The sequence below is a fragment of the Penicillium verhagenii genome (assembly GCF_028828195.1).
Source record: "Penicillium verhagenii strain IBT 33310 chromosome Unknown utg000005l_segment0_segment0, whole genome shotgun sequence".
Taxonomy (NCBI): Eukaryota; Fungi; Ascomycota; class Eurotiomycetes; order Eurotiales; family Aspergillaceae; genus Penicillium; species Penicillium verhagenii.
This window is the reverse complement of record NW_026643169.1, coordinates 2,871,866-2,896,504: the sequence shown is the minus strand read 5'-3', so window position 1 is coordinate 2,896,504 and position 24,639 is coordinate 2,871,866. Positions and strand designations below refer to the sequence as shown.

General features: G+C 47.4%; 9 protein-coding genes across 9 annotated transcripts; 5 read left to right on the top strand and 4 right to left on the bottom strand.

Moving 5' to 3' along the window:
• Positions 1-320: 320 nt before the first annotated feature.
• N7466_004602 (uncharacterized protein) lies at positions 321-2,119 on the bottom strand (the record flags this gene model as incomplete). Its single annotated transcript, XM_057163999.1, has 5 exons — positions 321-907; positions 972-1,435; positions 1,494-1,560; positions 1,615-1,825; positions 1,886-2,119. 5 exons carry the CDS (start codon positions 2,117-2,119, stop codon positions 321-323), a joined length of 1,563 nt encoding a protein of 520 aa, XP_057022680.1.
• Positions 2,120-2,459: 340 nt separating this feature from the next.
• N7466_004601 (FMN-dependent alpha-hydroxy acid dehydrogenase) lies at positions 2,460-4,068 on the top strand (the record flags this gene model as incomplete). Its single annotated transcript, XM_057163998.1, has 4 exons — positions 2,460-2,547; positions 2,617-3,383; positions 3,448-3,665; positions 3,726-4,068. 4 exons carry the CDS (start codon positions 2,460-2,462, stop codon positions 4,066-4,068), a joined length of 1,416 nt encoding a protein of 471 aa, XP_057022679.1.
• Positions 4,069-4,413: 345 nt separating this feature from the next.
• N7466_004600 (ketopantoate reductase family protein) lies at positions 4,414-5,602 on the top strand (the record flags this gene model as incomplete). The annotated part of the gene is made up of 5 exons (XM_057163997.1): positions 4,414-4,454; positions 4,506-4,599; positions 4,660-4,714; positions 4,772-4,971; positions 5,030-5,602. The coding sequence occupies 5 exons, from the start codon at positions 4,414-4,416 to the stop codon at positions 5,600-5,602; spliced, it is 963 nt and encodes a 320-aa protein (XP_057022678.1).
• Positions 5,603-6,085: 483 nt separating this feature from the next.
• Positions 6,086-7,265, top strand: N7466_004599 (uncharacterized protein; the record flags this gene model as incomplete). The annotated part of the gene is made up of 4 exons (XM_057163996.1): positions 6,086-6,164; positions 6,219-6,725; positions 6,791-7,067; positions 7,145-7,265. 4 exons carry the CDS (start codon positions 6,086-6,088, stop codon positions 7,263-7,265), a joined length of 984 nt encoding a protein of 327 aa, XP_057022677.1.
• A 9-nt stretch (positions 7,266-7,274) lies between these two features.
• On the top strand, positions 7,275-7,882 carry N7466_004598 (uncharacterized protein; the record flags this gene model as incomplete). Its single annotated transcript, XM_057163995.1, has 2 exons — positions 7,275-7,421; positions 7,508-7,882. 2 exons carry the CDS (start codon positions 7,275-7,277, stop codon positions 7,880-7,882), a joined length of 522 nt encoding a protein of 173 aa, XP_057022676.1.
• A 1,236-nt stretch (positions 7,883-9,118) lies between these two features.
• Positions 9,119-12,949, bottom strand: N7466_004597 (DUF3433 domain-containing protein; the record flags this gene model as incomplete). The annotated part of the gene is made up of 2 exons (XM_057163994.1): positions 9,119-12,801; positions 12,898-12,949. 2 exons carry the CDS (start codon positions 12,947-12,949, stop codon positions 9,119-9,121), a joined length of 3,735 nt encoding a protein of 1,244 aa, XP_057022675.1.
• Positions 12,950-13,727: 778 nt separating this feature from the next.
• N7466_004596 (sugar porter family MFS transporter) lies at positions 13,728-15,629 on the bottom strand (the record flags this gene model as incomplete). Its single annotated transcript, XM_057163993.1, has 5 exons — positions 13,728-14,473; positions 14,557-14,942; positions 14,999-15,143; positions 15,206-15,261; positions 15,328-15,629. 5 exons carry the CDS (start codon positions 15,627-15,629, stop codon positions 13,728-13,730), a joined length of 1,635 nt encoding a protein of 544 aa, XP_057022674.1.
• Positions 15,630-17,196: 1,567 nt separating this feature from the next.
• Positions 17,197-17,971, bottom strand: N7466_004595 (GTP cyclohydrolase I; the record flags this gene model as incomplete). The annotated part of the gene is made up of 3 exons (XM_057163992.1): positions 17,197-17,219; positions 17,270-17,513; positions 17,570-17,971. 3 exons carry the CDS (start codon positions 17,969-17,971, stop codon positions 17,197-17,199), a joined length of 669 nt encoding a protein of 222 aa, XP_057022673.1.
• Positions 17,972-19,148: 1,177 nt separating this feature from the next.
• On the top strand, positions 19,149-22,637 carry N7466_004594 (uncharacterized protein; the record flags this gene model as incomplete). Its single annotated transcript, XM_057163991.1, has 1 exon — positions 19,149-22,637. The coding sequence occupies one exon, from the start codon at positions 19,149-19,151 to the stop codon at positions 22,635-22,637; it is 3,489 nt and encodes a 1,162-aa protein (XP_057022672.1).
• Positions 22,638-24,639: the final 2,002 nt, after the last annotated feature.

The following is a 24,639-nucleotide window of genomic DNA, read 5'->3' as shown; positions in this document are numbered from 1 at the left end:
GTCCGGGGTGAGATCACAATCATTTACCGACTGATCCCCCACGCCAGCATCTTCGTATCAATGATTCGTGGAATAAGTGTTCGGCGAGTTGTCTGGGAGAGCATCCAAGAGCTAAGAATAGGGCTAATAAGCTCGCTCCATTTCAATGATCAACCCCCGGCGCTAGTTCTAGGTAGCGAGTTGTCGTCATTACTACCTACTAGTTAAATAGGATTTGCAAAGCATGAAATTATGACGGTATGAGTTGGCATTCCTTTCTTCTGCAACTAGTAGTAGCCAGTCTTCTGAGCTCAATAGACAAATTATAACATCCGCAAGGATCAGTATAGATATCGGAAATTCATGTTCTCCTTGTCTGTCAAGTCACTGAACGCAGACCGATCCAACTCAAGCTGTCGCATGTAGTCCGAATCATCACCCGGAGCAACCCCCTGGAGCCGGTCCCGGCGTCGATTCTCCCAAGCAAGTGAAAAGCCAAGCACCAATATGAGAGCGATCTCGACAAAGTTTGCCACAATCATAGACCAAATACCGAGAGCGTACACGGGAGCTTGGTCCGTCTTGTAAAAGAATGGACCGGCAATGTTGCCCGCGCACACCCCCAAGAAGATCATGGCATTTGTGATTACCTTCTTAGTGTGTCCAGCAATATTGGCTGTTAAGATGGACAAGATGATTACAAAGGAAGCATTGTAAGATCCCGTCAGGTAGTAGCAGATCAAGCGTCCAACTTGGTTCGAGTCTGGAACATAGTGCAAACCAAATGAACCTGCCAAGTTTGGAAGCAAAAATAAGATAGCCACGATGCATCGATTGTTCGGAGGTAGTCGATCATTGACAAATACCGCGATAAGAATCATTGACGAGATGAATGCCCCATAGGGGATCTGCATCAATGTGGTTTGCACTAGAGTGTGATTAGCGCTCGAAGTGAGCACATTTTCTAATTTCACCTTCAAATTATCACTCACAGGTTGAGAATCCGAATCCCTTGATAATCAAAGTCCCAAAGTTTGAAATACCACCGTTGGGAATGTTGCCTGAGAATCCTAGAAGGAAAAACAGCCAGACCTTCCAGTCTGTGAAGGCCTCAAGGATTTGCCGGGGCTTGAGATTCTTGTTTTCAATACCAGTCTGGTTGTCCCGCAGACGCTCAATTGCCAGACGCTTTTCGCGATTGGATAGTTGAGGCGCGGTGACTGGAGAGTCGGGAAGAAAAATAATCATCACGATACCCCAGCAGGCACACAGTGCACCGATGATGAGGAATTCGTATTTCCACGATGATAGTTCACCTTTTATTTGACCAATACCGTAGCCGAGTAAACCACCTACGGCGATACCAAAGCCATTGGCAGTGTACCATAATCCGATGCGAATTGGCTGCTGTCGTCTGGTGTACCACATACTCGTGATCAGCATAAAAGCCGGATCACTACTCGAGTCAGTTAACAGCCCTTCAAATGTTTCAAAGAGAACAAATGTCGACAAACCTGCAGGCTTCAGCCGCCCCCGATATGACCCGTAGAACCACGAGTTGTGTAAAATTCTTTGCAGCTGCTGTAATCCCCAAAGTCAGTATTTGAATACACCAATTTTTTGGAGATCACCTACCCTGTAGCATGAGGAAAAATCCCCAGAGAAATATATTGATGCCCAAATACTTGCCAATGGGAAATCGCTGCATTAGCAGATTGGTTGGCAGGGACCAAACCAGAAAGCCAAAATAAAACACACTCGAAAGCCATGAATATTCGGTGCCAGTCAGGTTCAAGTCATCTTTGATTCCAAAAATGGCAGCGTAAGACAAGGTCGTTTTGTCGATCTGTTCCATCAGTCTATCCATCAGTGGCTGGTATTTGAATTAGAACCAATTTGAACGTACATAATAGAATGCATAGCAAACAGATAAAAAAGGTAGAATCATCAAGTCAATCTTGCGAACAAGTTTTTTCTCTTCTCCTGGCTCGAAGGTTTCATGCATGTCTTCCAGATTCTCAAAAAGGGCCAGAGCTGCGTCGCCATTGTGGATTTTTCCAGTATCGGTCGGGATGCCCGACCCTTCAACATGCATGGCGGAAGGCTTGACAGGGATATTCGGCTCATGGGGTTCGGTCATGATGGGATTGCAATTTGTTCCTTGTATGTGTCGCAAATGAAGGTGTTGTTTTGGACAAATTCCAGTCACCAGGGATTTCTTACGCCATCAGACAAATAAAGTATGGGTGACCGACCCATTTCACCCCGGATTCCCCAGCATTGCCAGGTCAAGTGGACCAATGCCGATCACCTGGGGCACAGACCTGGAGGACGGGGAAGGTTGTACCCCCACGCTTTGTCGGGAATAGTCCGCGAGCGGGGATCCGGTCATGTAGCTAACAAGTCTCCTTTTCAACCTGGTACTCCATGCATTGAGGGAAGCATATGCAATAATTTTTGGTGTGCATTCAAAATTGATTATGATGCTCTCGTGGGCAGATGTTAAGCAGCGCAATAGCCGCAAGTCTTGCTGGTTAGCCATCCACGGTGCCGTGTATGATGTGACGGGTACTGAACTCCGACTGGATACTATATACTGTCGTTTGAGCGGACGTAAGAAGCTGACTTCTCTCATAGACTTCTTGGATTCGCACCCCGGTGGCGCAAATGTAATATTGCGCTGCGCAGGCAAGGATGCGACCGGCGAGTTTGACTCGGTTCATTCACCTGAAGTCCTAACTGAGGCACTACCAAGCAGTGCTTTAAAAGGTCATATCAACCCGGCCCGAGATCCAGATGCCTCGCTTAGTGCCGAGGGCACCTCGAAAGAGCCAGAAACCAGGCCAGCAGACAGTGGGCCTCCACCATTAGGCACACTCATCAACTTGCATGATTTCGAACAAGTGGCCCAGAAATATCTGCCTGCAAACGCATGGGCCTATTACTATTCCGGGGCCGACGATGAGATCAGCAAGCGGAACAATGCCAAAGCATATCAAAAGGTTGCTTTACGACCACGAATCCTGCGCAATATTCCCAATGTGGACACCAGTACTTCGGTACTTGGTCACAAAGTATCACTTCCGGTGTATATTTCACCCGTGGGAATTGCCAAGCTCGCACATCCACATGGCGAATGTGCCTTAGCTGCAGCCGCAGGCAGGGAGGGCTTGGCCCAAGTCCTAGCCAATGGCGCCAGCATGCCGATTGAGCGGGTGATGGAGGCTCGCACATCCCCAGATCAACCGCTGTTTGCTCAAGTGTATGTTAATCGGGATATAAAAAAATCGGTGGAGACAGTTCGGCGAGCAGTGAAGGCAGGAGCCAAAGCAATTTGGATCACTGTTGACTCCCCAGTCGTTGGGAAGAGAGAGATGGATGAGCGGCTCAATTTGAGCGTTTCGGTAAGACTGATTTTCTTTCTTTTGCGATCCTGCAGGCATATCTAATAAACCCCATCTGATGTAGGCACAAGATAGTGATGCTCAAGGACAGGGCGTTGCCAAGATTCTGGCGAGCTCGATATCTCCCTTCATTGATTGGAGCATTCTTTCGTGGTTGCGCGATCTGACGAACCTCCCAGTCGTAATCAAGGGAATTCAATGCGTGGAGGATGCGGTGCTTGCCTATGAGCATGGAGTGCAGGGTATCGTGCTATCTAATCACGGTGGCCGCTCGCAAGACACGTACGTTTCTTTTTCTTTTTCCTTTTGAAAGAAATTCCGTGCTAACTCCGACTGCCACAGTGCTCAATCGCCGCTATTGACCCTTCTAGAGATCCGCAAATTTGCACCGCACTTAATAAAAAGCGAAATGCAGATATTTATCGATGGTGGTATTCGACGCGGGACCGATGTGCTGAAAGCCATTGCCCTGGGCGCCACGGCTGTTGGTTTGGGTCGACCTTTCCTATTTAGCTTGTCAGCAGGTTATGGAGAAAACGGAGTACGACGTATGCTGGAGATATTGCGACAAGAGATCGAGTCTAATATGGTGTTTCTTGGAGCTACTAACCTTCGTGAGCTGTGCCCGGAGATGGTGAATGCTAGTCGGTTGGAACGCGACATGATTGGAAGTGTCAAATTGTAAATGAAAATAATTGTCAATTTCTTGCTCTCTAAATTTTCTTACAACTTTACATCCACCTGGCCTAAGGCTCTCAATCATCCAGATGTCACATGCAGCTATGTGATATCAAAGAAAAATACATTGATACTAGTAGATATTCATCAGGCTAAACTCTTCCACTGTCAGATGACGATGATCACCCCCACGTTCACGGACAATGGCCGAGTCGCCCCCACCGTGCGGGGAGAACTCCAGGTTCCGCAATAGTGACAAGTACCTCCGAATAGGTGAAAGAGAAAAAAGATCTCACAACCTTGGAAACTCTCCAGTGCTCTCACATATCCACAGTCACCCCCAGCAAGCACAATGTCTGACAAGATTGATGTCCTTTTATACGGCCTTGGAGCGTAAGATACCGGCAGCTTCACAGAATGCCCGGTCACTAACCATCATGTTAGTATCGGATCCTTCTACGCCTTCATTCTCAGCCGTTCCGACCGTGTGCGATTAACGGTAGTTGCTCGGTCTAACTACGACGCGGTATCTACCAAAGTATGAAGAGTTCTGAGATACTAGACAGCCAGGTTTGAAGTGAGAATTAACCGTTGCTAGGGAATCACAATCAACAGCGAGAACCACGGCCAGCATACCTTCCACCCTTACAAAGGTAAGAACAACCTTTCAATACACCTGGAAGCACCCAATTGACATCCGTCCCGTATAGTTGTGAGAACACCCGCCGAGGCATCACCAGTTGACTATGTCGTATGCGCCCACAAGGCCATTGACCAGGAGGACGTTGCGACGAAATTGAAGCCAGTCGTCGAAGACGGCCGTACCACTTTCGTTATCATCCAAAATGGAGTAGGAAATGAAGTGGCCTTCAGAAACGAGTTCCCCAAGTCCTCCATTCTAACTTGTGTCGTGAGTTTCATGCCGACCACTGCCTCTCGTGCATACTTGTATAAGCTAACTCAACCAGACCTGGGTAGGAGCCAACCAAATCAGCCCTGGCATCGTCAACCACACAAAATCCGAGGACATGCAGATCGGCCTTTATCCCAATACGGACATCGATGCTGCAACTGAGAAACAACGGCTAAAGACCTTTGCCGATCTCTTGGAGCACGGAAAAACTCGATTCCAGGTTCTCGAGGATATGCAGCGACAGCGATGGGAGAAGGTTGTGTGGAACGCCGCGTGGAACTCCATCACTGCGTTGACGATGGTTGACTCTCAAACCTGGTTGCATTCTTCCAAGAATGCAGAGCCATTCACCCGGCAGTTGATGCGGGAGGTTATTCAGATAGGGCGGGCTTGCGGTGTCACACTCGAAGATCAACTTGTTCAGCAGCTTATGGACAAGATCAACGCCATGCCTGGAATCGGAAGTAGCATGCAGACGGACTGTAAGAGTGGGCGGCCGATGGAGATCGATGTGATTCTCGGTTTTCCTGTGCGCAAGTCTAAGGAGCTGGGTATTCCAGCCCCTTATCTTGAGACTTTACATTTGCTTTTATGTGCTGTGGATGGGCGGATTCGAGCTGCACTTTGAATGCGAACTACCTGTTGAGTACTGAATGTCATAGATAAAGTCTGAACTATTGGATAAACAAAACAAGATTGAATTGCTCAAATGAGACTTTTCACACGTCACTGGCGGTACAAACCAATCATCAATTTGCCAGCAGGAGGTACAAAGTTTGCTGATCGGCAAGAGTCGTAATATACAAGCTCAAACTAACCCCCGCACATACTAGTACCTCACCCCACAGAAGGGAGGCTAGCCGCATGTGATGATTCGGAATCCCTCCGCGGGCTGGGGTATTTGAGCGCTGAGAATCCCGGTATTGTTTGAGTTATCATGCCCCCACACTAGGGAGGAAGTATCCCAGTTCAAGTCGAAACAGGTATTGAATCATAGAATTGACAGTAAGAGCGTAGAGAGGCCATAAATAATGCGATGGATCTCAACATTCGCTTTATCTTCGGGACTATCGAACACATCAAACGTTGAACCGTCATATTGTGATTCATCATGGTCTACTTAGGTCTGTTAGGCAAAGGCCTTTTAGTAGCCATCACTTGCTCGGCCGGCATGGGCTTCATCATCTTCGGTAAGATTAGAGACACATAACATCATATCTTATAAAATGTTAATTGTCATACAGGATATGATGACGGAGTAATTGGTGGGTTACTTACAGCGAATTCATTCAAAGAAACATTTCATCTCGGCTCCTCCATGGAAGGCACAGTGACTGCACTTTTCGTGATCGGCTGCCTGGTCGGATGTCTATGCACGAGCTTCAGTGGCGGACGCTGGGGTCGACTGACCATCGCCCAAGTCGGATCGGCCATTTTGAGCCTCGGCGCTATCATCCAGGCTTCAAGTTATACGGTAGCGCAGCTGATTGTTGGAAGAATTGTTGCTGGAATGGGTCTTGGCTTGATCACCAGCAACTTGGCTGTGTGGCAGTCTGAGACCTCATCGCGGAAGATACGAGGCACATTGGTCGCGATCTCTCTTAGCTTTCTCATTTTGGGACAAGTTTTGGCATACTGGATTGACTATGCGATGTCGGAGTATTTTAGCACAGTTTCTTGGAGATTTCCGATGGCATTTCAGGCGGTTCTTGGGATCATTCTCAATGTCATGCTCTTCTTCATGCCCGAGTGTAGGTCGCCTATCCAGGATCCAATATTTCGGTAACAGACTAGCTAATTATCGCGGCTCTCGTAGCTCCTCGTTGGCTTTTCCAGCACGACCGGTACCAGGAAGGGACTGAAGTTCTTCGTCATCTGCAAACAACCAATGGCCAAGTGGATGAAATGGCTTTGGCTACCACGGTCGCAGAAATCAAAGATGCACTGGCACTTGAAACCGAGCAAAAAGGTTGGATGGATCTTCTTCGGGATGACAAAGTCCATTCTCGCCGCCGAGTCGCTTTGGCTTGTCTTCTGAACGCTTGTCAAGCTTGGAGTGGGAGTACACCAATCAGTTATTACACCACTGTGATGTATGAATGCCCACCACACGGGCACATAAATCAAATCCAATATTGAACGGTTGCTGATTTCACTTACAAACACCTAGCTTCGAAGACTCAGTTGGTTTTAGTCAACATTTCGCTCTGCTGATGTCCGGGTTCCTGCAAATTTGGTTTCTCATTGCCTCGTTCGGCACCTGGTATAGCATTGAAAAAATTGGACGCTGACGATCATTCATGACCTCTTGTATTGGCATGGCTGCTGTCATGGCAATCATGGCAGCTATGCTAGCAATCAACACAAAAGTATCCGGAATAGTCGCTGCAGTAATGCTGTTTGCATACCAAGCTTTCTATACCTGGGGATTCATGGGTGGCATCTGGGTGCGTATTTCCAGTGCATAATATTAGTAGCATTGAAATTCCCTATTCAATGTTTGTTCCGTTCCGCTAATTTTCCGATATCCTAGTGTTATGGCCCAGAGATCTTGCCTCTTGCCCACCGATCGAAAGGAGTCGGTCTTGCCAACGCTTTCCTTTGGCTGTCGACATTCATCGTGATCGAGGTGGTCCCAGTCGCGATTGACAATATTGGATGGCGGACGTATATCATCTTCGCTGCCTTTAATCTCGCATTCGTCCCGATGATATATTTTCTCTATCCAGAGACTGCGGGATTCAGTTTGGAGGCAGTGGATCTGACATTCATGGATCCGCACGCTTCACCCGTGAAGAAAGCAGATGAGCTGTGGAGGCTGATCCGCCAGGGCCATGATGTAAAATTGACAAGTCAGGTTGACGAGAAGACTGGGAATGAACGAGCAGACCATGTTGAGGTTGCATGATTGCACATGTGTGTTGTGGTCAGGTGATATCACGTGGATGTCGTCGCCATTGGCATGAAGGTGCCTACTAGGTACTAAGCAGTACAAACAAGCTTGGAACATTTGAATGAGATTGAGTGGATCTAGTCAGCCCTGGAGGTTCGATTTAAGTCATGGATAGGAGGAATTTAACGTTTGGAACTTCCTCCAGCTGAAAATTCTAGGGAAGTGGTTCCCAAAGAAGGTATACTTCTAGAAAACTACTAGAAAACTTCTAGAATAGTACTACTAGTGTTTAATTTATCAACGCGTTTAGATTTATAGAGGCTGTGCGCGATTTAGAGTTGAGCAAATTATCAATTTAGGAAATGTCCTAGAATTTTACTAGTATTTATGCAACGCCTTTAGATTTATAGAGGCCGCATTTAGATTTATAGAGGCTATGCGCGATTTAGAGTTGAGCCAATTGTTAATTTGGGAAATGTTCTAGAATTCTACTATTATTTAGTTTAGATTTATAGAGGCTGTGCGCGATTTAGAGTTGAGCAAATTGTTAATTTGGCAAATGTTCTAGAATTCTGCTAGTATTTAATTCCCTAACGCATGTAGATTTACAGAGGCTGTGCGCGATTTAGAGTTGAGCACATTATTTAAGGTTGTTTGCTTCTTCGAAGACGCTTACTTTTTCAGGAATGTTTGCTGTATACTAAGCAAGCGTATTCCTAGGAGGCTATGTATATTCAATGTTACTATGACTTAGAGTTTATATAGGCTGTGCGCGATTTAAAGTTGAGCGCATTCTTTAAGGCTGTTTGCTTCTCCGAAGACGTTTGCCTTTTCAAGAACTTTTCAAGAACATTGAATGTTTGCTGTATAAGCGTATTCTAGAAGCTATATCTAGAAGGGTAAATATACTAGTAGGAAGGTTAGAAGGTTCTTTGATCAAAACATTGATAAATTTCATATCATAGTATGTAGATGGATCTTTTATGTCCAAAAATGGCATCAAAATATCTAAGTGACAAAATCCAACACCAGTTTCCATATCCAATACAACCCCCGGCGATTCCTGTGCGCCGTCCGGCCCAGCGCCGGAACACAAGACCAAGCCAGATTCTGATCATGCTGTGTGTTGATCTAGACTCTAAAACGCCCAAATTGCTCAAATATATACAAGTAGTCATGATATCCATATAAAAATCAAAATCAAAAAATCACAAGGTCATAAGATGCATAAGATGCATAGCAGAAAAATGTTCAAGAAGGCGGATCCCGCGCCCGTGGTTGCTGATCAGTCAGTTCCTGCAACTGAACAGATGTTGTTTTATTGGTGCCATCGTCATCGCTCTTTTGGTCGACTTGGCAATCCTCGGATTCTTTTTTAGGTGGTTCTTCGTCCACTGCAAATCTCCACCGGCCATCCGGATTCATGAACATGCGGAAAGCATACCGCCTGTTCATCAAGATAAGATGATTTCGTCTTTGAGAATTATCCCAGGCATGAGTAGCCTTGAAGTCGTCTAGCATTCGACTGTGTGCAAGCCAAGGGACGACAGCACCAATCGATCGCGGCATTCGTGGGCCTCGGAATCGACCATGGCGGGTTCCGAAAACAACGAGTACCACTAGTGTATCAAAGCCAATGATTATCAAAGCTATTGCCAACGACGGCATCGACGGAATCATGGCCCAGGTGCTTCGGATGACCCGGGGGTTAGTGGCCAAAACCGGATGCTTTAGTGATTCCAGATACTCATCATGCCAAATGGAAAAGTAGGTGCTATAGACCCATTGGTAGACATGTCGAGTGAGGTGAATGAGTCGATGAGCCTCCAATGAGTCAAAGTCGGGATCTGCACGTTGATAAAGACGCGCAACTAGAAACCCAGCCCAGTCGTAGGACGATATATTGTACGTGCCATTGATAGACGTAGTGTTGCCGACGTAACTATCAGGGATGGCGGCGAATACCTTGTTGAACTGCCCAAGGCTCACAGTGGCATTATCGTACATAGCGCCTGCTGAGACGGTGGTATCCGCAACAGGTGTATGAGACGAGATCTGTCCTCGTTCATCGAATTGGACAGTATATTCTTGCATTTGTATTTGAGGCTCGCAGTGTAGGGCGATAGTGTTATCGTCGGTGATTGCGGAATCGGCTAAATAGTCCCAACGTCCCACGACGAGGACAGTAGACGTTTCACAAATAGTGGTATCATTTGCATCTTTCGGCGAGAGAAAGTGTATTGACAGGGCAATACCCTCGTCCTTGCTCTGAGAAGGCATGGAAGCTATGCACTCAACAGACGAGTTGCCAAACATGGAGTAGCGCCAATATTCCTGGCCTGTGCTTTTGTTGTAGAATAAGCCTTCCTCGGGAGAAAGTGGTACACATTGTAATGCTGCCCCAATAGCAAGGGTGTCCGCCTGATACATCACGCTGGAGTCCTTATGGCGGATGTGGACAGGGACGTAAGACTGGTTGGAGCTGGTCCAAGACAACATAGGAACACCACTCATGATACTGGTTTGAATCAAGTCATACTCTGTGAACTCGGCTGAGAAGTCGGTGGTGGCGAAAGCTGATTGACTATAGTTCATAGTCAAATCAGTTGTTGGAAGGCTGGAGTTCGCCAGTTCCTGAGTGAACAGACCACCCGCGACGACAGTCAGTATCATGTTCACGACGCATGCCAGGGAAACCAGGCTCAATAAAATGTGTCTGTCACGGAGAGCTTTTAATAATATCATGAGTGGACTTTGAGACGCATAGTTGATTGATAGTGAAGCCCGGGCGGATGCCATACCCCGCTGGAGATGAACCCACGGCTCGAGAACACTCAAGTTGCGGTGGATCGATGTGCACAGAGACCCCACGGAGGAAGCCACGACGGAGGGAAGGATAGACAGGACAACTTGGAAAGAGCTGGAGTCGGATTGTGTCAAATGACGGAATTTGCCATCTCGAACCAACGACGAGACTACTAGACCCATTAATATAATGACAGCGGCCAGGAAGAGGAATTCAAGGATGAAGAACGGGACCGTCAGGAAGTGGGGCATGCGATCGACGCGAACTCGTGTATCATCCCCAAGCTGCACTGGTGACCCATCCTCAGCAAGGATCTCTAATCGGTTTCCAGATGGACCAGAACGCCAATGGCAACGAGCTTTGCGGAATATGAGGTTGAGTTGGCGAGTGGAAAATTGATGAAAGTCGTTATTAGGATCAGCCAAGATGTTAGAAGGGTGGAGAACGTCGGCAGCGATGCTGCACATCGCGGCGATTGACCCCGGGTCACTCTTGAGAAAAGTCGCACGGGACCGATACAAGAATATCAGATAAATCGAGCTTAAAGTTGCCAACATGAGTATGAGTTCCGACCATAGGGCGGCGAAGTCCACGATCGCGATAGCAACTTGGCTTGTCTTGCTCGTTGCCAAGAGCGTGACCGGTGTATCATCAGGGTCGAAAAGACGACCAAGGGTCAGGACAAATGTTTGCTTGACGTCGCGCCCAATCCGAGCTTGTAATTCTCCCTGGGTCATGATGGTGGCACTATCCAAAACAAGGAGTGAATCGAGATCACCCGTTTCCTCACTAATCACTGGCAATTCAGTAATTGTTCGAGCTCCAGTTGTCTTATTTTCGCGGATAAACAGCATGTCACTAGTGTAAGGAGCGTGCTTTGATAGCAGTCCCTGAAAATTGGCGATGTTGAACTCCGCTGCGGTAACGGTGCGGATCGTGTCAGAGTGGATATGAAGAGACGTTAGGGAGCTGTTGGAATGCATCGAAACCTTAGCCTGGGCTTTGTGGTAGTCTATATCGCAGGCGAATGCATGTCCCGATGCAACATATTTAGAATCAGTTGAGTTGGAGCCGGTAGCGTTCACAGAAATCAACATGCCATATATGTCGTAAGGGTCACAGCCAGTGGTGGTGAAGGCGCTTGTGCGATTTGGAAAGTCCGAAGCCGCCGACAAATCGATAACGGGTTCCCAGTAACGAACTTGAAGATAATCAGTTTCCTCGAAAAAGATGCTCGTGTAATGGAAGTCCAGCGTGCAAGTGGACGAGCTGTTGTAATCATCCTCCACGTCGATGCCTGTGGCGTTCCATGATATGGTGGGAAACCCGGAGCTGGAGATTGTTTCGTTGATGGAGACGGACGAAAGGGATTCCTCCACAGGCACATCAATGCAGACCAGGTCAGCCCAGTACACTGTTTGATCAATAGTCCACACTGTGCTTCCTGTACTGTCGTCGACAGGAATCTCCACCGGCGCAAGGGCATAATTCGCAGATCGTGTGCGGTGCACGTGCTCAGCAGATGCGACAACCGAAGAGACCGAGTGATTCGCCTGGGTCGACATCCAACTTGCCTGGCTGTCCAAGTCTACCAGGGAGGGCCAACTTTTCATGTTCGCATGCTGAACCAAATCCACTTCACGGAGTTCGAACAGTGTGCTTGACAAGGCCGGGAGCATCATTCGAATTGAAATCGTGATCATCGAAACCCATAGAACAACCCAATGATGGCGGCGCGCGGCGTTTATCGGGGTAAGGATAGTCTGACCGAAGTTGTAGTTGATGAACAGAACAGAGGCCGGGGCACCTCCAGGTTGCGATAATTGAAAGTATGGTTCCAGTCGAAGGACGTCAAAGTCGGCCACGGTCCACACCATGAGTAGGAGGAGAGAGATGATGATGGGTAAATAATTATACAAGAATGACTGGAGAGAAGAGATGTCGTCGGTGTCGGTGAAGAAGACGAGGCCACCCTCTCGATTGCTATACTGCCGTACGCCTTCTAACGCCATGAACATGCTCAGTAAGCAACATGCAAGACCAGATAGGAACGGCGGCCGGAGTGCTATGGGACGCCAGCCTCGATCGGGGCCGTGTGCGGCGGGAGTTCGAAATGGTGCGGTAAACGCTGAGGAGAGAAGCGGATGTCAGCATGCGCGAACAGCGTCACCCACGGCTGACAGATGCCAGGTGAGATGTATTATCACGACAGGAGGATACTCACCAGCCCATTGTGTCCAGAACCCCCGAAGCACCTTGTCTTGATTGACCGACATGCTGGACTGGGGCCCGGGAAGGCGAAATCGAGCGGGGAATCGGAGACCATTGCCAAACAACGACCACGATGTTATGCACAGGCCATGATAGGGGGGAGTGGTCGACAGAAGCGGGGTGTGAATTCGCTATTGTCGACGAGTCCAGGAAATTTCTGTATATCCGGGGGTGGAAGTGGACATGACGTACAGTGTATAAAGAGGAGAAGAGGAAGAGGGATCTACAGTAAAGGGGAGAATTTGTTGGACGCGCGGTCTCGTGGGGCTTAGTTAGCCACTGGTAGCGGGTTCCGGTGTCTTGGCTAAGCAGTTCTGGCCTTTGATAAAACTTGGCGTACACAAAACTTGATCATTGTTCCATTCTTCTATCTATAAAGCATCGGAATAACAGGAAAAACTCAAAGAGTGTTTTCGGTGGGAATTGAAAGAAATTTCCACGGTCGCATATCGTTTATATTGGATTTCGCCTCTGAAATAACTTCCGTTCCTGAATTGAAAAAGAAAAAGAAAAAAAGAAAAAAAGAAAAGAACAGAGTTTGTGCCAGCGGGAAAGTCTTGGCAGAAAGATGACATGTCTCAGTGCTTGTTCCATATTAACTTGTTCCAACTTGTTTCAAGCCTGGATATAGGATGATCAATGTATTGCCATATAATGCGATATTGCTCTTGAATATCAAGAGCCAAGTCCGTAAGGCACATCAAACATGTAAACTAACTATCCCAGCCTCCTCTCGTATTCGCCACCCCGTTTGCTATGTAAACAAGCCCAGGTGCCTGCTCTTCACTGAGTGGCCATGGTTTGTTCTCCACTAACCACCTCAGAGCGAGCCTCCTGAGCCTTGGCAGCCTCCAAATCGCCATGTTCTAGAGCCACAGTGGTACGGGTTTGCACACGGGTCCTCCAGGCAGGGGTACCCATGTATTTGATTCCATTGGGATCCTCGAACATCGCTTCGGTCTCTTCCAGTGTCTTACCAGCCGTCTCGGGGAAGGCAAAGAACACATGAATGAACATGGCCGCATTAAACACGCCAAATAAGATATAGGTCTTCCAAGCGATATTCGTAAAGGCCGATGGTGTGAAAAGACCCAACGCCGTGTTGAAGGCCCAGTTACCCGAAGTGGCCAGTGCCACACCTTTACCACGCAGACGCAAGGGGAATAACTCGGGCGGGTATGTCCATGACACCGGACCCCACGTGGGTGCATATGACGCAACGAATAAATATGTGCAGGCCACCAATCCTTTCGAGGCCGCACCACTAACACTCATCGACACCTCTGGACTGCTCCTCTCAGACATCGGGACAATCACACCCTGACCGGCCAGAATTCCTGCGTTTGCGAACATGAAAACGGTCATCAAGAATGCACCAACAAGCATGGTTGGGCGACGTCCCCATCGATCTTGCCATATCAGCGCAGGGAGGGTCATGAATACATTGATGACATATTCAACCGACGAGGAGAGGAGGGCTGCATTGCCAGAATATCCGGCCATGGTGAATACATAGCTGATATAGTACACTGGAGGAAGGGCGATGAGGTCAGTCTGGTTTCTATAGATGCCGAGAACAAGCTTCTTGGGAAAGAGAACGGTGTAAACTCACTCATTACATTCATTCCTGTAAGTTGAGACCAAATCTGTGTGAAAAGCGCGATCATGGTCCGATTGATCATTCGTGGAGCAAAAAGACTCTGATAGCTGACATGGCCGAACTGTCGTTCCTGTTCACACATATCTCGAATGTCCTGTAGCTCAATAGAAACGAAGGGGTGATCTCGGTCGCCATGACCATGTACCAGGGCAAGAACTTCATGTGATTCCTCCCAGCGGTCCATACGAGCGAGCCAGCGAGGTGATTCGGGCAAAAGCATCATCGCAAAGAACAGGATGACGGCAGGGATCATCTGTAGGCCCCAAGGAACGCGCCAGGCTGCGGCGCTATAGTTGGACGAATCCTTTCCTCCAATGAACGAGCAGCCATAAGAGATGCTTTTCAAAGTCAGCTGGTTGCATCAAACAAAGGATGAATGAAGGAAGAAACATACTAGTACATGATCAGAATACCCCATGTAATAGCCCACTGCTGCAAGCCGACGAAACGACCACGTTTTGACGGCGGTGATAACTCCGAGATATAGACGGGGACTTGTGCACTCTCAATGCCGACCGCAATTCCGTTGATGACGCGGCCTGATGGAATCAAATGGATGTTAGACCCAAGTAGTCAAATCCAGGTCCATGATTTTACTCACCTACGCACAACATGGCAATGTTCTGCGCCGCGCAGATAATGACCGAACCCACCACCCTATGGACACAAAGTTAGGACTTTCTCTTAAGCAAAAATATGGTACAACCGCCCTGCCAAACGCACCAAATTGTACAGCCAAGCATGATAGAATATTTGCGGCCAAGACGATCAGATACAAACCCAGAAATCAAGGCGCCCAGCCAGGAGCCTGCCGCCATAGCAGCCGTGACACCACCTTGATTCAAGGATGTAAGACCACTGCATGTTTCATCGTCATTGAAAGGTGGGCCATTGGGACCCTGGTTGAAGTAACACTTGTAAGCGTTTTCCGACAGCTGAGCTGACATGGACGAAATGTCAAAGCCAAAGAGGCCACCGCCGACGACGGCGACGGAGGCAATCACATAGATGTTCCCGATCACCATGATGGACTGTGACAAGAGAGAACAATCTTATGGTAGAAAGGAATATTCAATCCCTCCGCATCAAAAAGTGGGCATCCGGGGTCTTTATACACGGTCAGATCGTGGACCCATGTTCCTATCGGGGCCCCTGCGCCTTGCTGGTGAGATGCATACCGGTATTAAGCCGGGTTCCAAAAAAGGGACGCGCATTGAAAGCAATGATCTGCCCTCTGGTTGGTTTAGCCCGAGGAAACGCCGCATGGCATATTAGAGCCTTGGAGAGAATGCAACCTACTTGTCGCAAGGTTCATGAGATCATTGGCCGATGGCCAAATCCACGTACGCATCTCCCCATGGGGTCCAAAGTGACCCACGTCGGAATGATTTGCTAATTTATTTCTTTTTTCTTACTTGTCACCCCCTTTGTTTCCCCGCACAACAAATCCTGATCTCGGAACTGCAGGGAAAGACAAAAGAAACCAAAAACCAAAAACTCACCTTTCGAGATTCTTTCTATTACACGGATTAGTTGTCGTTGATCTATACAGATGCCGCTTTCGATTACCTTTTATCAATGGCGTTCCGGCTGGGCATGGCAAAGCTTGGCTACGGGCTGTGGCGCTCGGCTCTCGCCTTTGCTTCATACGAATGGAGGTTAAATGATCGTATTCCTGGCGGTCTATACCCATTCCACCAATCAAAAAGCCTTTGGGTAAGTTAGGATTTTATCTCTCGGCGTCTTTTGAGAGCCTTGAGCGAAGGGTGCTCAAAGGATGCTCCCCCCTGTCTAGCGGCCCCCGCATCATCCAATTCCCATGGATAGTGGCGTCTCGGGTGTGACCTGGAACAGATAGCGATCGACATCGTTCCATCGGCTTTGGGTAGGTTACAGACTCACAGCTCGGTGATAAGACGCCCGAGTCCGATTAACCGGACTTGCCGTTCATGGGGTGTGCGAATGGGCCATATATTTATGTATCCGTGTGTTCCGAGGAACTTGGATATGATGTAGAACGATGTGACGACCATAACCCCAATGCGACGTCTTTCATCGAAATCCCCAGAGAACCAAAAGTGTGTGGAGAACCCCACACTCCACTATTTATGCCCGAGGCGCTGTCCGAGCGGCTTGTTGTCACCACGGAGAGACATGCCCCCCACAGTACATAATCTGCAGGGCTATACAACTGGAAGTTGTCGCATTTTGGGTCTTTAGTGGATTGAATGCGAAAACAAAATCTGAATCTGTACTATCTCCAGAGCTTGAGATGTGGTGAGAGAAAGCAACTGTGCCATGAGCGTGCACGTAACTGTGATTCTGAACCTAAACAAAAATCCGGGCGCGTCAAGTATGCAATAAATCATGATTTGGTGGTAAGTTTATTTTCGAGCATTATTCTTGATGAAGCGAACCGGACCTTTTTGCTTTTTGGAAAGAGTCAGATTCGAACCCGGGTTGGTTTGGTTTCCTTATGTGGTGCTAAGGATGAAAATGAAATGGAGGGGAGTGAAAGAGCAAAGTTTTTCTAATTGATTCTAGGGCCCAGATGGAAAAATCAGCACTTAAGAACCTTAGCAGATAACATGTCTAAATATCTTCAACCCACATCACTTCAACATTGTCAAAAACTCTTCTCGTATCTTTTGGTTCGACCTCATACATCCTAGCATGCAACTGGTGATTGTAGAGCTACCAACCTTCTGCACGCCACGCATCTCCATGCAAAGGTAGGTCGATTGCATAACAACTCCAACTCCCAGAGGTTTGAGTACCTCCGAAATGACCATCGCTAGCTGTTTTGTCAAACGCTCTTGAACTTGCAGCCTGCGAGAAAACGCTTCGACCAAGCGAGCGAGCTTCGAAAGACCGATGATGCGGCCATCAGGTATATAGCCTATATGAACCTGGCTCTTTTGTCAGTTCCAAGAGACCGAACATGAATCCAGGGCTGGGGTGGTACCTTTCCTGTAAAAGGAACCATGTGATGATCGCAGAGGGAGGAGACATCTATATCTTTCACAATGACCAGTTCGTCGTGGTTCTCGTGGAAGATAGCCCCGTTGACCAGATCTTGAATGTTCACATTGTAACCCTTGGTGAAAAAGAGCATTGCCTTGGCATATCGTTCTGGGGTCTGGAGTAGGCCTTCTCGGCCCGGATCTTCGCCGACGCATTCCAGAATTGTGCGCACAGCTCCTGCAATCTTCTGGAGGCGCTCTTCGTCCTTTTTTGAGGCTATTTCGATAGACTGTGTTGTCTCACGCTCCGGGCTACCTGTATATTTGGGAGTTGGATTTTCGGGAACCCAAGGACCTATCCAAGGGCCTTCGTACACCGGGACAATTGATGATTGAGATGACATATTCAGATATCACTCCAGCCATCAAGACAAGTTGCGTCGTTGCCAGATGGCGGCTTGGTAGAAACTACCAGGTGGTAAAAATTGCGGCGACTTCCAAGGTTTGAGCCTCCAGGGCTTATGATTACCTAGTAGTTGCAACACTGACCAAATTGAACCCGTGCTTCAAATATTTTTGCGTGTATTCTGGGAGCCAGCGACATGGTTATATTGATCCATGGATCTACTAGATGTATTTCAAATCAGACTGGTTTAGCAGCACTTGTGTTTGCTCTTTCCTTCAATTATTGGAAATCTAGGGCTCTCTTACCAAAGAATCAAACGTTTGGGCTTTTTAGCAATCCACCGCTGGGCAGGAATTGCATGCACATGTGTCTTTGGTGCTAAAGAACGTCTTAATTGGTCAACCTTTAAAGACTCCCAGCCACCAAAACGTGTGATTATGATATTCCACTGCTTGTACATATAGTAATGGCCTGCCTGCACAGTCAGACTGCATACATGCATATGTGTATGTGGTTTGTAAGGTCCAGCATTCTTTTATTGAAATGCCAGGGTGAGGGCAAAGCCCACCTAAAGTGTCAAGCCCTGGAGCAGCTGAATGAAATTTTCTTATTTGCTGCCTACTAGTAATCATTCAAGATCCTATTCGTTTGGCTTAACATGTTTTTATATAATCTAGTCAGCATTTGAATACACTGGCATGTATGGAGTATTTTCTTGCAACCTATGAAATTTGGAAGGTTGAAAACAATGATCGTCCAGTCTGTTTAGGTTAGAAATCCTTTCCCAAAGTACTTGTTATGTACTGTGTATGTAACTTCCCCCGTTTTTTTTTATAAGTCTGCAATGTATGCAGAACGGCGGCGCTGAAGGCTTCTTTGTCACACAGTAGACTATGTATGACACAATCTCCGGCCGCCTTTGCAGATCTCATGTGTCAAAGGCACCACTGGTGTATTAGGTATCCGATGATTGGGAGTGGGGACGTGTTGCGCAAGAAGAGGTAGGCAGGTAGAAAAACGTGGACGTTTGCCCATCGTGGCTGCTTAAAAAGTGGCTACCCCACCGCAAACTTGCTTTTCCAAGTTGTCAGCGAAAATTCGCTGGAACTCTGTTTTATAAGTGTGTCAGTTCTCAAATCAATCATCTTTAACAGATATAATTCTACCAGATCAACATGGCCACTCTCAACTCCTTGAAAGAGACTCTGTGGCGGAAGGCCTCGATACCCACCTCATTGTCCATGGAGCTACTGTCAGACGAGCAGTACAGCACTGGCTTCGACATCTTAGTGCAGGGCTCGGGATGGAGAATCTACCGAGATTTCATCATTCCGCACCTGTCTCATCTTCTGGCACCTCTATTTAACTCGCGCGATGGTGACCGTATCTCGGTGATGGAAGTTGGACCAGGCCAGATCAGTGTCCTTGAATACCTGCCCCTCCATCTGCGAAAAAGGATTTCCAAGTACTCTGCATTTGAGCCCAACAAATTGTATGCGACACGACTGGAAGAAAGACTTTGTTCGAAGTCGGAAACAGGGTACCGACTGCTGCCTGGTCTGGAAAGCCCTCCCAGCATTCGCCGAGCACCATTCGTGCTATACTCTGTCAAAGAGAGTGACCTTGACGGCAGCGAAAAATTCGACGTCATATTATTCTGCCACAGCATGTATGGTATGGCGGACAAAGAGAAAGTTATCAAACAAGCTGTGGAGATGCTTGTTGAATTGCCCAAAAACGGAATGGTCACTGTGTTCCATCGCGACGGAACCCTGCATCTGCCGGGATTAGTATGCCATCAAACAGCTTCATTTCCGCCCGGAACTGTATTTGTGGCGAATGAAGACAAAGTGCTGGACAATTTCGCTTCTTTTGTTGTTGGTTTTGGGGTAGAGGGTTTGGATAGCGAGGCCCTCCGAACCGAATGGCGAAACGTTTGTCGCATCCTAGGCCGACGTGAGGAAGCTCATCCAAACAAGCTCTTGTTCAGCTCCCCCGAAATCATGATGGCGTTCACAAGAAATTCGACCGCGCTACCGGAATGTGTGACGCAAGTTGCAATTTTGGAAGGCGGCAGGACGATCAAAAACCGCGAGGCTAGACTCCACCACCCCGCCTCAACTGTATCGCCCAAAAATATCGAAGATGTGCAGGAGTGTGTACGATGGGCTTTGAAGCACAATTTGGCATTGAGCATCATTGGCGGGGGTCATAGCGGGCACTGTGTATTGCCCAATGTCGTTGCAGTCGATATGAGCGCTTTCAACCAAGTACATATTGTCACAGGCGAAGATGGCGACCAGGCATGCAGTGGCGCCTCCAAGTCTTTGCTTGTCGCTGAAGCAGGCTGTAAGACAGAAGACATTGTTCGCAGAGCGATGGCGGCGGGATTTACAGTACCTTTGGGATCTCGACCAAGTGTAGGCGCGGGGCTGTGGTTACAAGGCGGAATCGGACACTTGGCTAGACTGCATGGGCTTGCATGCGACGCTATAGTTGGTGCCGTGGTTGTCAGTGTTAAATCTGGCGAAATTCTCTGCATCGGCGACGTTCCAATCGACCATCGACCGGCTGGCGCCACATTTCCAAATAACGAGACTGATATTTTGTGGGCGATAAAAGGTGCTGGAACCAACTTCGGCATCGTGATGAGTGTTGTTTTCAAAGTATTCGCGGCTTTGACATACGAAACTCGGAGCTGGAGCATTCCTCTTGAACACGAATGGGAAGCAAGGTCCGTGATGAATCAATTTGACTCCGACGTTGCTTTGAAATTGCCCCGAAACCACTCTGCAGATGCTTATCTGTACTGGGAAATGGGCAAGCTGCGTTTTGGCATAACCATGTTCGAAGCTTATGTACCTGGTGAACCACGTACTAGTCCAGACAACCCATATTGCCTGAAAGCCAAGTCATTGGAGTCATTGGCAAGACCCAGAACCATGAACAGCGTCGATTTGTTTGATGCCGAAATGTACATGTCCGAAATGCATGGTGGACATGGTGGAGGCAAAACGTCGGCATTCAAACGATGTTTACTCCTCAAAGGTATCGCAAATCTAGATGTTCAAGATGCTTTGGTGGCAGCTATTAAAACACGTCCAACCTCTTCTTGTTACCTCCATCTTTTGCATGGCGGCGGAGCCATCTGTGATGTAGCTGCCAACGCCACTGCTTTCGGCTGTCGAGACTGGAACTTCGCCTGTGTGATTACCGGAGTCTGGCTTCGTGATCAAGACGAAACCGAAATTTCTCAAGCTGCCATTCAATGGGTATATAAAGTCGCTGGAAACTTGTTGCCATTAAGCAGCGGGGTCTACAGTGCAGACCTCGGACCGGACCCAAGAGACGCTATACTGGTGACAAAAGCCTTTGGGCCTAATCGGTCGCGCCTAAACCATCTTAAGCACAGCTTAGATCCACACAATGTGTTGGCTTATGCATGTCCACTCCAGAAAGTATCAATGGGTCAAAAGGTCATCATTCTCGTGACAGGTGAAAGCTGCGCCGGTAAAGATCATTGTGCCGATATTTGGGTTTCTGAATTCATCTCCGGTACCCACCAAAACATCACGGCTCGCTCTGTAAGCATTAGCGATGCGACGAAGCGAGAATATGCAGCCACAACGGGTGCTGACCTGACACGCTTGTTGCAAGACCGTGTCTATAAAGAGCAGCACCGGTCAGCCTTAACTACCTTTTTCCAGAGCCAGTTGCGAGATCGACCTGGCTTGCTGGAAGAGCATTTCCTGAAGGTGGTATCCGATGCCGTGGATGTGGATGTGCTGCTGATCACCGGGATGAGGGATGAGGCTCCAGTTGCAGCATACTCGCACTTGGTTCCGGATAGCAGACTACTCGAGGTTCACGTCCGAGCAGAGAAGGAGACACGGTTGACTCGTCGGGGATACCAAGGCGGTGACAATGTTGGCGATTATGGTAATGAGGAAAAGCGCAAAGACCATGATGACTCTATTCAGCTGGGTGTTGACTATCCTCCAACCTTCATCTTCGACAACGATGCTGATGGAAGTAATGCGATAAAGGTTTTTGCGCAGCAACGCCTTTTTCCTTTCTTTGAAAATGATTTCCGGCGTTTGGTCGACATGGTACGCGTGGTGCCCAACTTCCCACGCCTAGGCATCGATTTCCATGATGTACTCAACATCTCGCAACAACCAGGTGGGCTCGCTCTCAGTACATCTTTGCTGAAAAGCACCTTCAACGGTGACTGGGAAAAAATTAAAACGATAGCGTGTTGCGAAGCTGGTGGCTTTGTTTTTGCCTCGACGTTGGCATTGCTGGTCGATGTACCCTTGGCGTTGATTCGTGAAGCTGGCAAGCGACCTCCGCCGATGATTTCCTCCTTCAAGCCCGAATCGCATATATCCTCAAAGTCGACCATTTCACAAGGGAGCAAGATCGAGATGGATCAGTATTTGATTCCCAGGGGTGCTTCAGTTTTGGTAGTGGATGATGTTCTGGCCACGGGAAAGACGCTTTGTGCAGTGCTATGGCAGTTAGAGAAAACAGGCGTTTGTGCTAAAGATATTAGCGTCATGGTGGTTGCCGAGTTCCCCTATCACCGCGGGCGAGAGTTCTTGCGCAGACAAGGGTTTGGTGAAGTCAGTATTCAAAGCCTCCTAGTCTTTGATGGTGCATAAAGGGGGGAATGCAGGTTGAAGCGTCTTTCCATTTCGCAACCCGGAATCCGGACCTTCTGATCGAGGTGAACTTTTGAATGCCTTTCGTTTTTCTTCAGTCGAATGTATCTTAACCAAGTATCCTTGGAGAGAGAGCTGGGCCATGAGGTTTAAACAAAGTAATGAGAGTTTGTTATGAGACTGAAGGGGTTTTCAGGGACCAGAAGTATAATGCCCAGGGGATCGGATGTACCGGTTACCGGATGTACCGGTTACCGGATGTACCGGTTACCGGATGTGTTTACAGGTCAGAACACCTCTTCAAACTAACTTGAACACCTCTTGTAGGGCGCTAAGGTAATTTTTACTACGCTAAACCTAAAGGGGCTTAGCGCCTTGGTTTTCTAAGGATAACATATCCCTAGCTTCATGTTAATAATGGTGGTACACTGTGCTGCAGTCTGATAAGTATGAATTATGATATAGAAATATATATAAATTAAATTACTAAATAAGATTAAGCAAGATTAAGTAAGATTAAGTAAGTAATCTAGGGGGAAGAAAGGAAGGAAGAGGTAGTAAAAAAAAATAGAAAGCAGTAAGAGTATAATCATATAATTTTAACTAGCAGAATAAGGGTTGTTTTTTACTAAAAAGGGGTTGTTTTTTTACCAAAAATAGATTTTTTTTTTACCAAACTCCTTTTACAAGGCTAGGTTTTTATTTATTATTAGGTATTTAGACTTTAGCTCATAGATGCAAAGATTTGAGTCATCTCAGCAATTCAGGTTGTGTAGTGTAATGGTCATCACTCCAGATTCTGATTCTGGCGATCCCGGTTCGATCCCGGGCACGACCTTTTTTTGTCGTTTTTGCTATACCTATGTGAATACTAGCTCTTTTTGGTAATTTTGTGTGTTTTTATAAAGCAAGGTTTTTATTTATTATTAGGTATTTAGTAGACTTTGGCTCATAGACATAAAGATTTAAGTCATCTTAGCAATTCAGGTTGTGTAGTACTATAATGGTTTATCGCTCCAGATTCTGATTCTGGCAATCCCGGTTTGATTCCGGGCACAACCTTTTTTTCTCGTTTTTGCTATGCCTAGTATGTGAATACTGGCTCTTTTTAGTAATTTTGTGTGTTTTTGTAAGGCTAGGTTTTTATTTATTATCAGCTATTTAGACTTTAGGTCATAGACGCAAAGATTTGAGTCATCTCAGCAATTCAGGTTGTGTAGTGTAATGGTCATCACTCCAGATTCTGATTCTGGCGATCCCGGTTCGATCCCGGGCACGACCTTTCCTTTTTGCCATTTCTTGTAATTCGAAGCATACTATAACTACGTAGTAACTACTAGTACTATTAGTAGTACTTTGCTTTTTTTTTATATGAATTCCTATGCATCTACTAGTACATACAGACTTAATCTTTCCATCACGTAATGTTATTTAGAAAAAGCCTGTCCTTTATAAATGATAGACCAAAGTTCATGGTTGCTCTTGCTTCAAGCCCTTCGGTGGTGGGTACACTATACTAGTAGGTTGATGCACACAGTGTTCAGGTGCCTTCACGAGAAGCAGGACTTGAACAGTTGAAGCTTTCGCGCTCCCTTCTTTTTGGGGTATTCCGTTTTATTGAAGGGCGACATCATCTCTAATACCTAGCTAGATACAGCACTTTTGAGGGAGCAGATTCCCTTTACCGTCCTAGAATATACAAACGCCAAACGCAGATGCAAATAGACATACACAAAGGGGAAGATCCTTACGAGGTCTTTCATTCCAATCCAACCCACTCGCCCTCTCCGTCTTCGGCATCGGCGTCGGCCATTTGGTCACTGGCCAGTGGCCGGATCCCAGATTCTAAGAGTCTTATCTCGCGACGCTGATGCAAGTCGGGTTCCATTTGCCGACCAGGCGATCGTGCGGACTGGGTCATTGTGCCCCTCGAGGCTTGATTCGGGCTGGAGGGGAATTAGGAAAAAAACTTAGTATTTTAACTCTATATATATATTATAAA